Source organism: Myxocyprinus asiaticus, chromosome 27 (genome assembly GCF_019703515.2).
Source record: "Myxocyprinus asiaticus isolate MX2 ecotype Aquarium Trade chromosome 27, UBuf_Myxa_2, whole genome shotgun sequence".
NCBI lineage: Eukaryota > Metazoa > Chordata > Actinopteri > Cypriniformes > Catostomidae > Myxocyprinus > Myxocyprinus asiaticus.
In genome coordinates this window covers 25,038,590-25,052,570 of record NC_059370.1, presented here as the reverse complement: position 1 = coordinate 25,052,570, position 13,981 = coordinate 25,038,590, and the positions used below count along the sequence as shown (strand labels likewise).

Sequence of the window (13,981 nt, the reverse complement as noted above, 5' to 3'; positions counted from 1 at the left end):
GCACAGGGACTATCACTTCTGAATGAAATGCACGCAGGTGTTGTTGTTATTTGTCTTCTCTGCTTTGAGGTGCATTCGACTTCCAGATTAAATATATGCTGCACGGCACCTCTGCATGCGCAAAACACCTAGGCCTATTGCGGTCCAGTTGACGTGTATACAGTGCTGGTCAGAAACGAACAACAATCGCGTTATCTAGGTCTGTTGGTTCGATTTAGCAAAAAACAACTGGTTTAATTTTAGTCCGACTAACGTGTTTACATGACACTGAAATCAGACTTTTCAAGTGCACTGTATTGTGGTCTATTCAAGTCATATGGTCAATTTTATAGCGCGTTTTGGTGTTTTTTGTCTTTTTGGGGGCTTGACAGGCATTGTTACTATGAACCAGGGACTGAAAACAGTTCAAGGAACGAAAACAGATGACATTTTTTGCAGAACGGGAACAAAGTGATTTTCAATTTTTCTGGAGTGAAAACTTTATTTTTAAATGCTAGTCACCGGTCATGACCGGTTAATTTCATTCTGATAATTTTTTTCATGAAACCAAAGGCCAAAGGGTTTATCACAGTAAATTCTTGAAATTACAGCACTTCATGTTGCCCGAACATTTAAATATGTGCTTTGATACTGAAGGAAACTGCATTACACAGTTCTTTGCCAAGTTGCCAGTTGTTGATTTTGCCTTGTGTGAATGAGGACCTTTTTAACAACTATGCATAATTATTACATATACTGTGCATGCACAATTAATCTAGATACAAGGAAAACATTCATAATATATTTCTCAGTTGTTTCCAAGTCTTCACTGAATTATTGTTAGATATGATGCATTAATACAGATTTGATGCTTCCGGGTTTTGACTCAGAAGCAGATCTGTAAATAAAATGATACTTAACTGTTAATTAACTGTGTTCGTATTATGGTTTCTATGCTGATAAATCCACCATACAGGAAGAAAAAAAATGTATTGCTATGTATATGTATTTTTGCTCATGTTGGTGAGGCAAGTGGCTTATTTTGGGCTTTTTTTTTTCCCAGACCAGGTTGCTTGTTTCTCTTGCAAGATCTGGCAACACTGCAATTGGTATTTAACTCACCCCTTAGCACAACGTACTGTCATTTTAAAAAGAACATTATCAACCATTTTTTATTTTGTTCTAACCTGTTTTCATTTGTAAAGGATCTGCGATCGAAAAAAATACTGTTTTTGCTCAGAACGAACTGAAATGAAAAACATTTTGTTGTTAATTCCTGCTATCAACTGTCACTGAATGGAAACAAGTTGCAGACTCTTCCATGGTTCAACTGTACACAGATTTGGAACAACAGGTTTGGTTCCAAACAACATTTGGAACATTAATGACAAAATGTCCATTTATGGGGTGAACTACTCCTTTAAAAATATATGGCTTATTGCTGTACAATTTTCAACTTGCAAGATTTAGACTGTAGAGGAGAAAATTAACATGCATTTTAAAAGGTCTTACTGTGCCTGAGGATGTAGGGCAATGCCTCTGGGTTTCTGGATGTCTTTATCTATAAACACCTCCCTGTCAAGGCCATTTAGACTGCTGCGGGAAATTGTGGATAATCTAACATAGAGAATGTTAAGTCAGTTAATGAAATAAGTACAGTTTTGAGAAGTGTGTGAATGTGTGAGTCTGTAACCCACCCTCTATCAGTCCAGTACAGCTTGCGATTGATCCAGTCCACAGCCACCCCCTCAGGTGAGTCGAGCCCAGTGGAGAACAAGATCTCTCTTAAACCTCCATCCAGTGAAGCCCTCTCAACACGCTTCAGGCCCTTATCTGCAAAATACACCTAAAATACAAACACACACACAGATGAAACCCAAACGAGGAATATCCATATGAGACAGTATTTCATATCATGATTACGCCACAATTTAAAAGAAGAAAATGTCAAATTATACAGCCTATTATTTCAACATGTTCTAGTGTCCGCATTGGTAGTTGATACTGACAGAGTATATCAGAAAGCAACAGAATGCTTCCATATCATGCAGTCATATACCTGGTCTCATTGAAACACCTTAAACATACTTTGCAAAATTATATTTCTGGCAGTTTCCTGATGAAATGGAAGACACTTGAACAACAACAATGACCTCGCTTGAATGTGTGCTCTGTAGCCACTAGATGGCAGTAAAAACATACTACTGTCGCCCCATCTGCTCTAATGCAATGCATTTTCTCACACCCAATTGCTTTTACACCTTTTGGCCACTAGATGGCAGCTGTAAACACATCTTAATAATAGTGGCCTCTTAAGTCTAAACAACCTATGGGTTTGAGTGATCTCCCACCTTGTTCTGCACTGGATCATAGTCCACAGCTATAATAGTGCCTCTTGGCTCCTCCAGCAGTCTCCTGTTCTTGGTGCCATCTGTGTTAATCTTTCTTATATCCACTACATTGGCAAATAACAGGTATGGTGGAGGCCCTGTGCGAAACAGCAAAGTGATACCAGATGATTCCAGATGTGTCTGGGTCATTAGAAGCAAATGCATTTAAATGCTGATTAACTACATGCTTAAAGGGATAGTTCACCCAAAATTTTAAATTCTCTCATCATTTACTCATCCTCATGACATCCCAAAGGTGCAGAACACAAATTAAGATTTTTAGAAGAATATTTCAGCTCTGTAGGGCCATACAATGCAAGGAAATGGGTGCCAAAATTTTGATGCTCCAAAAATCACCTAAATTAGCATAAAAGTAATCCATATGACTCGAGTGGTTTAATCCATATCTTCAGAAGTAATATGATAAGTGTGGGTGAGAAACAAATCAATATTTAAGTCATTTTTGCTAGAAATATTTCTCCCTGCCCAGTAGGGGGCGGTATGCATGAAAATGTAAATCACCAAAAACAGAAGAAGAAGAATGTGCAAGCAATCTGTTTCTCACCCACACCTAGAGCTGTCAAGATTATATATATATATTACATTATGCAATAGTAAAATATTTATTTCCTAATTTCTTCACTTTCACACGTTATTTAAATGCTCTGATTAAACCCATGAGCCCTTATTTGTCATGAAGCAAAACCTTAATTATATCATTATTATAGGTTTATCAAAGTGTATTTGGGTAAAGTATAGACATGGTTTGGAAGATGGATATTTGTTGCACTCTCTCATTAATAACATTCTGTTATTTTTTTAACAAAAAAAAAAAAAAGTTACATAGTGTAGCTTTATTAATCGCAACAGGTCTACACACACCTATCATATTGCTTATGAAGATATGGATTAAACCACTGGAGTCTTATGGATTACTTTAATGCTGACTTCTGTGATTTTAGGAGGTTCAAATTTTTGGCACCAATTCACTTGCATTGTACGGACCAAAAGAGCTGAGAAATTCTTCTAAAATCTTCATTTGTGTTCAGCAGATGAAAGAAAGTCATACACATCTGGGATGGCATAAGGGTGAGTAATGATGAGAGAATTTTTATTTTTGGGTGATCCAGTCCTTTAACCCAATAATTCAGGATGACAAATGGTGGATGCTGAGACAGCCAGGCACCATGCAAAATGTAGAGTACAGACACAGTTGTGCAGTGGGACTTGCCTGTGGCAGCACAGTGTTTCCCATCAGACTGTAGCTGGTATCCAGGTTGACACTCACACTCCCATTGGCCTGGATATAATGTCACACACATCTGACTGCAGCCTCCCCGATCTACAGACAAACAGCCTGAAACATACAGAGACAGTGGTAAAATCCTCTCACAACATCCGATCAAGGCATACATGCATACATGATGTGGATTTGCAATAGCAAAGACACATGGTGAATTACCTTGATTCACAAAAACACACCTGTGCACGAATGCCCATTTGCTTTTAGAACAGATCCCTCTGGACACACACAAACATCTCCTTCTGCTGTATTGACGCATTTATGATCACAAACTGTCCCATTCTCCACGCAGGGTTTAGCCTCTGTAGAAACATATGGCAGAAAGCAACCAAGCCAGTTAGGAATCATGTAATAACAAACAATAAAGGGGGTTGCACACCGGACGTGTCTGGTGGACAGCATGGCGCGTTCTAAAATTCGAAACAACTATTTTCAGTGAAGGTATGCACACCGCCGCCTCCACTCGGCGTCTGTTGTCAACGCCCAGGTACGACTCTGGAGGCTGTTCAAATTTCTGCCACGCCACAGAGCGCAACTCACATATTTTCCATTAAATTCGACCCAAATCATTATCAAAGGACATCGATTATTTACTCTAGCGATGCTCATTCTTGAAGAAGGGAAAAACATTGGCAACTTTTGCGTGTACTGTCTGCCACCTGAACCACACTGATGTGCCCCGTGTTTCATCCCTGTGCTGTGTCCTAGCCGCGATGCGACGCATGGCCCTTCTGGTCCTGTGTGCGACCGCCTTAAGTCTCCGTTCCACATTACCTTTTATTCATTTACTATGACTCTTTTTTTGCTTTCTTAAAGCTTAAGTGTGAAACCTTTTTGGTCTTAAAATTAGGGCTGCCAATTGATATATATATATATTTTAATTTGAATTAAAACTGCACTATGAAAGATTTTTGTTTAAAAATGAACAAATTGCCATTACTGATAAAGTTCAAAACAATGTCCTTGCCTTACCCCGTTTCACTACAGTAAGCCTATAAAAATTATTTGTATTTTGAGCTTTCGGGTTGGATTTGGCACAAGATCGATGGCCTATATCGTTCCTCCTTGTGTCATTACGTCATGTCCGTAAACACAGGAAGAAGGACTGGCTGTCTCGTGTTCCGGCCGAGGACGCTGTTCAGTTCAGTCAGTAACAATAATCACACAGTTCAGGAGAGTATCGCTGCAGTCTGGATGGAAGTTTATCTGTTGTCCGTTTGGACAAGTTGTTTACCTGCTATAATGCTTGAATACAGTATGTCGTATGGTAGGGTTTTCATGCTTTTATGAATCGAACATTAACCGTGTTTTCATCGATCGTGATGTATCTAGGCTGTGCTGGGAAGTTAATGTGCATGTTTATAACTTCTGTGTGCATACTGTCCATGTTGTGAAAAACTTGATCTCCTGAAATAATGTATAGACTGAAGTATCTACTTTTTAGAATTTAGCCTTCTGTATTCTGAATTCTTAATGCTTTAGAGACTTTAATTTTCCATGAAAGGATATTACATTGCGTCTAGCATGTTTCTTATGGAAACCTGCAATGCAAATGACATATTCTGACTAGCGCGTCGCTTCAGTGTGCAGATGTAAGTTGTTCCATAAATGTTGTGGATATATTGATGAATCTCATGTATAAATAGGTTGTGTTTGAATGAGGTATTTACCCCATCAGATTCATCCACCAGAAGAGCAGTGCCAAACACGACTGACGTAAAGTGTTCTTATGCACATTGCTTGCAATTTCACATTTCAACCACAGATGTCACTAGAGAGCACAAAGTTACGTAGTGCAGCTTTAATCACATGGCATGGCGATATCTAATTAATAGCATACATCAATATTTGCCGAAAAAGGCTCCCAAATAAAAAGGAATTTAATATATGATTAAATAATTACAATTCTATTTAAAAAATGGTAAATATAATATATAGGATAAATATAATATTTAAAATACATTACATTAGTGTGGTAGTCAAGCATTGATTAGGCAATACAAAAAGTGGCTTTAAAAGGCAATTTATTGTTCATTTTAATTTAATTGAACATATCCTATGAATGGCCTACAGTCAACAGCAGTCCATTTCGCAATTAAATTTGTCAATCTGTCCGAGGTAGACTTATTATAAAGGGTTTTCTAAGGATAAGTCTATGAATACATGCATCCGATGGATGCTTTTGAAGCATCTCACTTTGTGTCATGTCATATACCTTTAAGATAGTTTGAAACGTAGAAATCACATTTCAAGAAATCACATCTTGACAGAGTTACACTCCGTATAGCTTTGAATGCTAGAATGCCTCCTGTCAGTTAAGTGTGGTTTGTTGCCTGCACAGCAGCACATTGCATGTACAGCTGAAATTGCTCTTACTGCCCCCTGCTGACTGAGATTCATAGAAACATAAAGGTGGTACAGTATTTCAAGCCTGAATTGCTCCAATGGTGGAAAATCCTTATTACAGTCCAGTAGTATGATTAATAGCGTTAATTTTTCTAGCTTGTTAAATAATCACACTGAATTAACGAGTAAATTGACAGCCCTATTTAAAATGCTTTCTCCTATCCCAGCTTAATATGCAGAGACAAGTAGGCCATTCGTAGATAATTTTTTTTTATAAACTGTGTCTCTGTGGCACTTTAAAATAAGCTGATTGAACTGAACTTAACTGAATTGAATAGAACTAAACTGAGTTAAGTTGAGATGAGTTGAGTTGGGTTTAGTTGAGTTGAGTTGAACAACTTTGTTATTACTAATCCAAAAAATATATATTTCTATAAAGTATATAATTATAGGTGTAAAAAACTCAAAGTTATGACAAAGTTATGTTTTGTTTCTCTTGATTTCCAAACAGTCAAGAAAATTATTAAAATTGATATTTAAAAGTATACCATCAATTCAATAACACACAAACAAAACAAAACAAAAATAAACAAAATAAATAAATATTACATTTAAAATATTCATTTTATGAATAAATAAAGTGTTATAAGATATTTTGCCACTCACCGAACTGGCTTTAAAAATCAATGTTACAAGCAGTCAGAGAACACATTTAAAATTCTCTTTTTTTTGAGAAATACTTTTAATTTGACTTTTAAAAATGACCTAGTCACAACCTGTTTTGTCATTTTAATTTCATCGCCACTTCACATAATCTATGCACTTCACAACAGGCATAAACGGGATTGTATTTTAGTCTAATAATTAATGGTATGACAGTGTCTTTGGCTGAACAGCTTGCTAATAGAAAACAAGATAAAGAAACAAATCTAAAGTCAAAAGCTAATGGCCTCAGTGTTTAATGTCCCAAACCCTTGTCCTCAGCCAATCAACTCTCACCTCAACATTTCCATAAACACCTCAGAACATGTCACCTTAACCAACAGAACTCAAGGCACTGTAGTCATAAATGAGGCCTATCAGACAGTGCTCATTTTGACACTGAATAATCCCAAATCCAATCATCCGATATTTACAAAACACCACTCCTGAAATCAATTGAGTTTTTGTTCTAGTTAACAATGGATAAATATAAAGACAATGTATCTGATTAAATAATTATACTAGCCAAGACAGATATAAACATAGATTAAATTCAGAGAGTTCCTGAAAAAGGAGCTATTTATATCTTAATAATGGGAATTGTGCTGTCAACAGTGCCAATGATAGGCTTAGAAGAAGCCAGATGGTTAGTGGGAAACAAGCTTCTTAACGGGACACTCTCTCTCCAATCCCTTTATGATGTCACGACCATAATTCCACCCACATAGGTGAAAGTGCAAAAGAGGTCTTTTAAGCAGAATGAGTGACAGCTCGTGATGTTCTGTGATGGAACAGAGGATTAACTAATATTACAACATTTCACTCTCATATTTAATTTTGCATACATTTACATTCTTTTTCTGCATTTAAATCTTTATTATCTTCATTAGACATTAATCTGTTTATTATAAATAAATGATAATCACAATAAAAAATGTATTCCATAATTTATATACAGTATACATACATATATTAATGATAATTTACCCATCACACATCATTATGGTTATTGTACTGTCAGGAAACATGACAACAAACTTGATTTGTTCGAGAATTATATTGAGAGTTAATCTTGCTGTTGCTTTGCTCTTGACCTGCTTAGTCAGGCAAAGCTGCTGACTAAATATGTTCCTTATTACTGATATCACCTCATCATCTTACCACAGTACACTGTCTCAGCCTCAAAGCACAATTAGAGCAACAACAATGGAATCTATAGACTCTCTCTCTCTCTCTCTCTCTCTCTCTCTCTATCAATCTCTCAATCTCTCAATCTCTCTGACCCATATATGCCCTAACCCAGCTGCTTAATATGTATAATAATAGTACTCTAAACATATGTTTCATTATCCATCTCCAATCCAGTCCTACCTTTGCAGGTCTTCATATCAGGCAGTAAAAGGTATCCCTTGGGACAGGTGCAAAAGTAGGAGCCCGGAACGTTCTCACACCCCAGTGAGCAGCCATGATTCCACAAGGCACATTCATTTATATCTAAAAGAAAGGAACAGGGCTTTTTCTTTCAGAAGAACACCTTATCAAGAACAAAGAATGTAATCTTTGTTAATCTCTGCTGGTTTTCGATTCTAGGCTTTAGGGATGTTACTGTGTTTGACAGGGGAAATGAATGCTGTACCTTTGCAGTAGTTGCCTGGTTTACTGAGAGAAAAACCGTCCTGGCAGCGGCAAAGACCAGTGTCACTGTGACTGGAACACACTTTCACACACTCTCCTCTCTGTGGATTACAGCCTGCACAAGAATGGACAGAGTGGACTTTCCAAGCACATTTCACCACAATGTAATGGAGAAGTGCTCTCTGTGACATTCAAAATGAATGAAAGGAACAACCTGGTATACTAACAATTACTTTTATAGATAATTTACAGTGTAGGACATTTTATTTTTTTAGAATAATGGAATAATCATTGTTTTGTTAAGAGTTTCGAATGAAAATAGGTAACTAATGCAACTAAGATTGTGTAATGACTTAAAGAGGACATCTGAGATTATATAAAATTTAATTTTCCATTACCAACCTGGAGTGAATGGAGTAGCAATCTCCATCACTGGCTGATTGATGGAATGTACCACTTTGACATCTCCAGGGGGGTTCGGCATTCTTTTGGAATTGACATTCTCCACTGGGCCCCCTGTGTACTTGTTTACTCGTGTTATGCTTTTAGACTTTGAGTCTGTTAGGTACACATAATCCAGGAAAATTGTCATCCTCAGAGACTGGGATCTAGGAGTAGAGCAGGTACGATGTCTTTACCATAAAAGTTTTCAAAATTCCATATTTTCAATCAAAGCATTTTGTGGACAGATTATTATTATTATTATTATTATTATATGTATCCTATACAATAACTGTATAATTTATTGTTTTATGAGGTAACCAACATCGTGCATAGCTGTGCTAGTTTTCAGATTACTCTGCAGTTTCTTTCTTCTCACATAATAGACAACATTGAAATAACTCAGGTTCCTTATATTAAATTCTTGGGAGTGAGAGTAGATGATAAATTAACATGGAAATATCATATTGAACTGATTTGTAAAAAGACTATGAAGTCAATTGGTATTTTAAGTAGAGTTCGTTCATCGATTAATCATTCTTGCATTTTAATTCTTTACTACATAGAATAGCGCGGGCATCAACACACGCTACGTCTCCGCGGTAACGCGCTCAACAAGCCACGTGATAAGATGAGCGGATTGACGGTCTCAGACACGGAGGCAACTGAGATTCATCCTCCACCACTCGGATTGAGGCGAGTCACTAAACCACTGTGAGGACTTAGAGCGTATTGGGAATTGGGCATTCCAAATTGGGGAGACATCTGAAAAGGACTCTAATTAACAAGGATTCATAAAAGTTTTATGGATTTCATTGTTATATATTTCAAATTTGGAGTTTGTACTTTTACATACATTTTTACATTTCTCTTAATGTTGTATTTCTGCTTAGATCTCAAACTGAAATGTTTGTGTAAAAGGCACTTCTATCATCATTGTATTGCTGTTTAGAATTGAAACTTTGAAGATGCACATTTTTGTTTTTATTTTTTTTGTACATTTATTGTTTTTTATAGGGGAGGTATCTTATAAGCCATTCTGGCTTCAAACCTCTCCTGCACAATGTTATCATTTGTTTTATTTATTATTATTATTATTATTATTATTATTATTATTATTATTATTATTATTTGTCTTTTGTTGTGTTGTGCAAATACAATAAATAACAAAACTGATTTGGCCATTAGCTGTGTAGTAAGTGGGATAATACAGTCAGCCAGTCTTGTAGCAAAATAAACAGCTTCAGGGTTAAACGAGACCCTTTGTGGTTTATTTATATGTGGTTTACCTTGATTGAAGATGATTGAATACATTGATATTATTGCCATCATAGTTGCAGGAGCCCATTGCAGTGTGCACTCCTAGGCCTTGCTGAACCCAGAATAATCTCCTGTCCCTGTGGTCTATGGCCAAAACCTTTAGTCTGTCTGCAACTTTCAGTACTGTTGCCATCATCCCACCTGTGATATCTGAACGCTGGATACTGGGAGTCACTCCATCTGATAACCAGAAAATATATCTGGAACAAAAAAATGGAATAACAAGTTATAATAGCACTCGTTGAGCTACATACAATCTTAATGAGCAGCATTATAAAGAATCAAAGATGAAAGTTTAAATTTCTGATTTAGTTGTGAACAAATAGGATCAAAACAGAGTTAAAAATGATGTAGCAACGATTTATTCTGCATCAATACAAGCACATTCTTTTAATTCAACTTAAAACTATTTATTTTCAGCATTATCTATCTGTTAAAGGGATAGTTCACCTAAAAATGAAAATTCTCTCACCATTTACTCACCCTCATGCCATCCAAGATGTGTATGACTTTCTTTCTTCTGCTGAACACAAACAAAGATTTTTAGAAGAATATATCAGCTATGTAGGTCCATAAAGTGCAAATCAACAGGCTCCAAAACTTTGAAGCTCAAAAAGCATATTAAGAAAGCATTAAAGTAATCCATACATCTCCAATATTAATTGTCCTTTTTTGCTATAAATCTACTTTCAAACAGCCCTCCTAAGCACTCTTGGGTGCTTCTCATTTCCTAAATTGTGCATCCTCATTTCCTCGCTTCTCCATCCTCAAGGACGTGACCCTGAAACAGGTTAATGTCTGCCATCACTGAAGGACATATCAATTCTCTAAATGTACCATGAGGAGGCGAGGACCGAGCACAGAGGGAGCATGCTGAGCACTCTTGAGAAGCATTCCTTCTCTCTTAAGAGATCTTCTTTTGCTTTTGGCAATTTGCATTCTTCAATCATATTGCCACTACTGGGCAGAGTGGAGAATTTATATTAAAAAAGGACTTAAATATTGATCTGTTTCTCACCCACACCTATTATATCACTTCAGAAGACATGGATTCAACCACTGGAGTCATATGAATTACTTTTATGCTGCCTTTATATGCTTTTTGAACTTCAAAGTTTTAGACCCTGTTGACCTGTATTGCATGGACTAGCAAAGCTGAGATACTTTTCTAAAATACTTTGTTTGTGTTCAGCAGAGAAAATAAGGTCATACACATCTAACATGGCATGAGGGTGAAAAATGATGATAGAATTTTTATTTTTGGGTGATCTGTTCCTTTAATTTGGCTTCATTTCTATTTATGTGAAATCAGAAATGGTTGCAGATTAGTTCTTCACAGCCAGTCCTTTGATACAAAAGTGAGGCCAGTGAGCTTTTTCTAACTCTCTGATAAAATTGCACTTATGTGCCAGCCATGTTTGAAAGAATGCGACCATCTGAATTCTCCAGCATTTAAAGCTAACTAGCAAATGAGGAGTTGTGCAACATAGTCCTGCGTAGAATTGTGAAAGTGACAAAGCACATTGCTGAGAGAACAGAATATAAAACTGTGAAACATGTTGTTGTGGGTAACAGGTCTGACCTATTGTTCCACAAGCCATATCTCAAAATTTAAATCTTTCCTTTTTTATACAATTATTATAGATTTTTCACACAGTCTGTGGAATGTGGTATGTTTCCCACAAGTATTTAAAATAAATAAATATTATTAAAAAAATGTATATCTTTTATAACTAACTTATCAACATTTGATTATAATTTTATTGACTTTTCCAAAGAGATCAACCTAAATTATGTCACAATTTAAAATAATTGTCACATTTTGATAAATCCTTGCATTCTCCTTCTCTTCAACTATTGTATTGATTTCTTATTTTTACCTCTCATTTGGATCAACAACAACACTGCTTGGATGAGACAGGTCTCTCAAAAGAGTTTTTGCATTTCTCCCATCTGTGTCCACTTTCTGTATTGTTCCTCTTTCGGCATTACACCAGATCACTGAGTTTTCAATCCAGTCCACAGCCAGCCCTGTGATTCCTTTCACTGATGAGAGAAGCTCCTAAAGAATGAAACAAACCTGCATTGAGAGGCTCAGAACCAGAGGTTAAAAACAGATGGGAGATGGTGCTCTAATCGTACCTGTCCACCTGTTCCGTCCAGTCCCGCTCTGTTGATTACTCCTGCATGTGTATCGGCCCAGAGCACTGTGCCTTCACCCAAGTGGAAGTCGAACAAGATGGACCTCCCCACCCCAGACATGATCCTTCTCTGGTCCCCACCATCAAGGTTCATTCTGAGAATGCCGTTTCCAAGGCCAATTAACAGATAAGGCTCTGGACCTTTGAAGAGACAAATAGCAAAAGCTTTCACATGACAATTTAATGACAAATGACAACATTTTGTAATGACAAAAACTCTGCAGTAAAAATAAACCGAAATATTAATTTGATCCCAAATTTAAACAATGTTGATTTACATTTTAAATGCACATATTATGTGCATCACTCGAGCACACGGGAACTTGACATGTTGCTGCTGAAAGTTCCCTGAAAGTACATCGACCCCATTCTGCTGAGTTACTGACAAGCGGCATCTCCCATCAGACACTTCTAACTTTGGCCACTGGGGGCAGTGATTCAACTTTCGATAAGCACAGACCGATTTCAGCAGCAAAACTTTCGACCTATTGTTGCTGAATTCACTGTGAGATGATTCTAGGTCCAATGAATTCAATTAAGCCTCAGCTTAGCAAGTACTTCATTATAGCATCGTATAGCAGTGGGTCTTATATATGTCTTTATATACATCTAGAACAGAACAGAAATACAACTATTTTTAATGTGACACTGTGAAAAAAAATTTATATTCTTTTTTTATTGTCAATCTGTCAAGTTCATAACCTGATGCCAAACTGTGCTCAGAAAAGACTGAGAAAGTTTTTTTTTTTTTTATCTCTTTAAGGTACTCTGAATATTTTTTAAGATATTGAACAAGCAGGATTTAAGCCCAGAGCTGGAAGAAAACATGGGCTGTGTTGTTTTTGTTGTATGAGGTGGCAGTGTTCATGTGTCTCCCTGAAACATTTTGGTGTGTTTTTTTTCCCCCCCAAATAAAGGGTTGACCCTGAAACGAGGCATTTGATAAACGAGACCTGTCGTTCAACAAAAACATTCTTTCTTCATCATAAAATTACTTTGATAGAATTGATCGTCCACACTGGCACTTGTAATTTCATTCAGAGAGTGAATTAATGTTGTTGTGTGACAGGTCTTTTCATGCTTTAATAGGGAGAAGTTCACATTTCTATCTCACAAATGCCTCTATAGAAATAAAGCAGTTGTATCCTAGCAACATACATGATAATGGAGGCCTTCTAACTGAGGTTGTTTGAGTGGATTACACAAATGACATTGTCATGTTGCTAGGATGTGTGTGGACAAATGATAATAATGTAGAATATGGTGATGGTCAATAGTTTACATTTAGATGAGTATGTAATAGCAATATCGTTTTAATCTGGTTAAACACATTTTTAAATGCCCCTCCAAAGTTTTCCTCAAAAAGCATACACATATTAAATCCTTAGATATTTTTAAACTCTTAAAGTATATTTAACAAAGGGAGTTTTTCTCAAGATTTAGGATGTATTCTATTTTAAGGAATATTTAACAGACTTATGCTGATCAATGTAAATATCATGACTCATGAAGGGAGGGTCAAGTTTTTATCTGAGGCAAAGAGTAACTTAAAATGATTATGCAAAGGTATTTCAAACCTTTTCTAAAACCAAGTTTCCAACCAAATTTTGTCCTTCATCACCATGTAACAGCCATCCAATTAAATAATGATCTACAAATTAAAG

General features: G+C 36.4%; 1 protein-coding gene across 1 annotated transcript in view; it reads right to left on the bottom strand.

Annotated features, from left to right (window-relative positions):
- Nucleotides 1-13,981, bottom strand: part of egf (epidermal growth factor) — a 31,675-nt gene that overhangs the window by 15,551 nt on the left and 2,143 nt on the right. The window contains exons 2-12 of the mRNA XM_051658864.1: nucleotides 12,259-12,458; nucleotides 11,997-12,178; nucleotides 10,086-10,316; nucleotides 8,758-8,963; nucleotides 8,357-8,470; nucleotides 8,092-8,214; nucleotides 3,852-3,974; nucleotides 3,601-3,726; nucleotides 2,331-2,467; nucleotides 1,677-1,825; nucleotides 1,492-1,596 (exon numbers count right to left, since the gene is read on the bottom strand). Of these exons, the coding sequence (XP_051514824.1) occupies nucleotides 1,492-1,596; nucleotides 1,677-1,825; nucleotides 2,331-2,467; nucleotides 3,601-3,726; nucleotides 3,852-3,974; nucleotides 8,092-8,214; nucleotides 8,357-8,470; nucleotides 8,758-8,963; nucleotides 10,086-10,316; nucleotides 11,997-12,178; nucleotides 12,259-12,458 (1,696 nt within the window). The remainder of the gene's footprint in view (nucleotides 1-1,491; nucleotides 1,597-1,676; nucleotides 1,826-2,330; nucleotides 2,468-3,600; nucleotides 3,727-3,851; nucleotides 3,975-8,091; nucleotides 8,215-8,356; nucleotides 8,471-8,757; nucleotides 8,964-10,085; nucleotides 10,317-11,996; nucleotides 12,179-12,258; nucleotides 12,459-13,981) is intronic.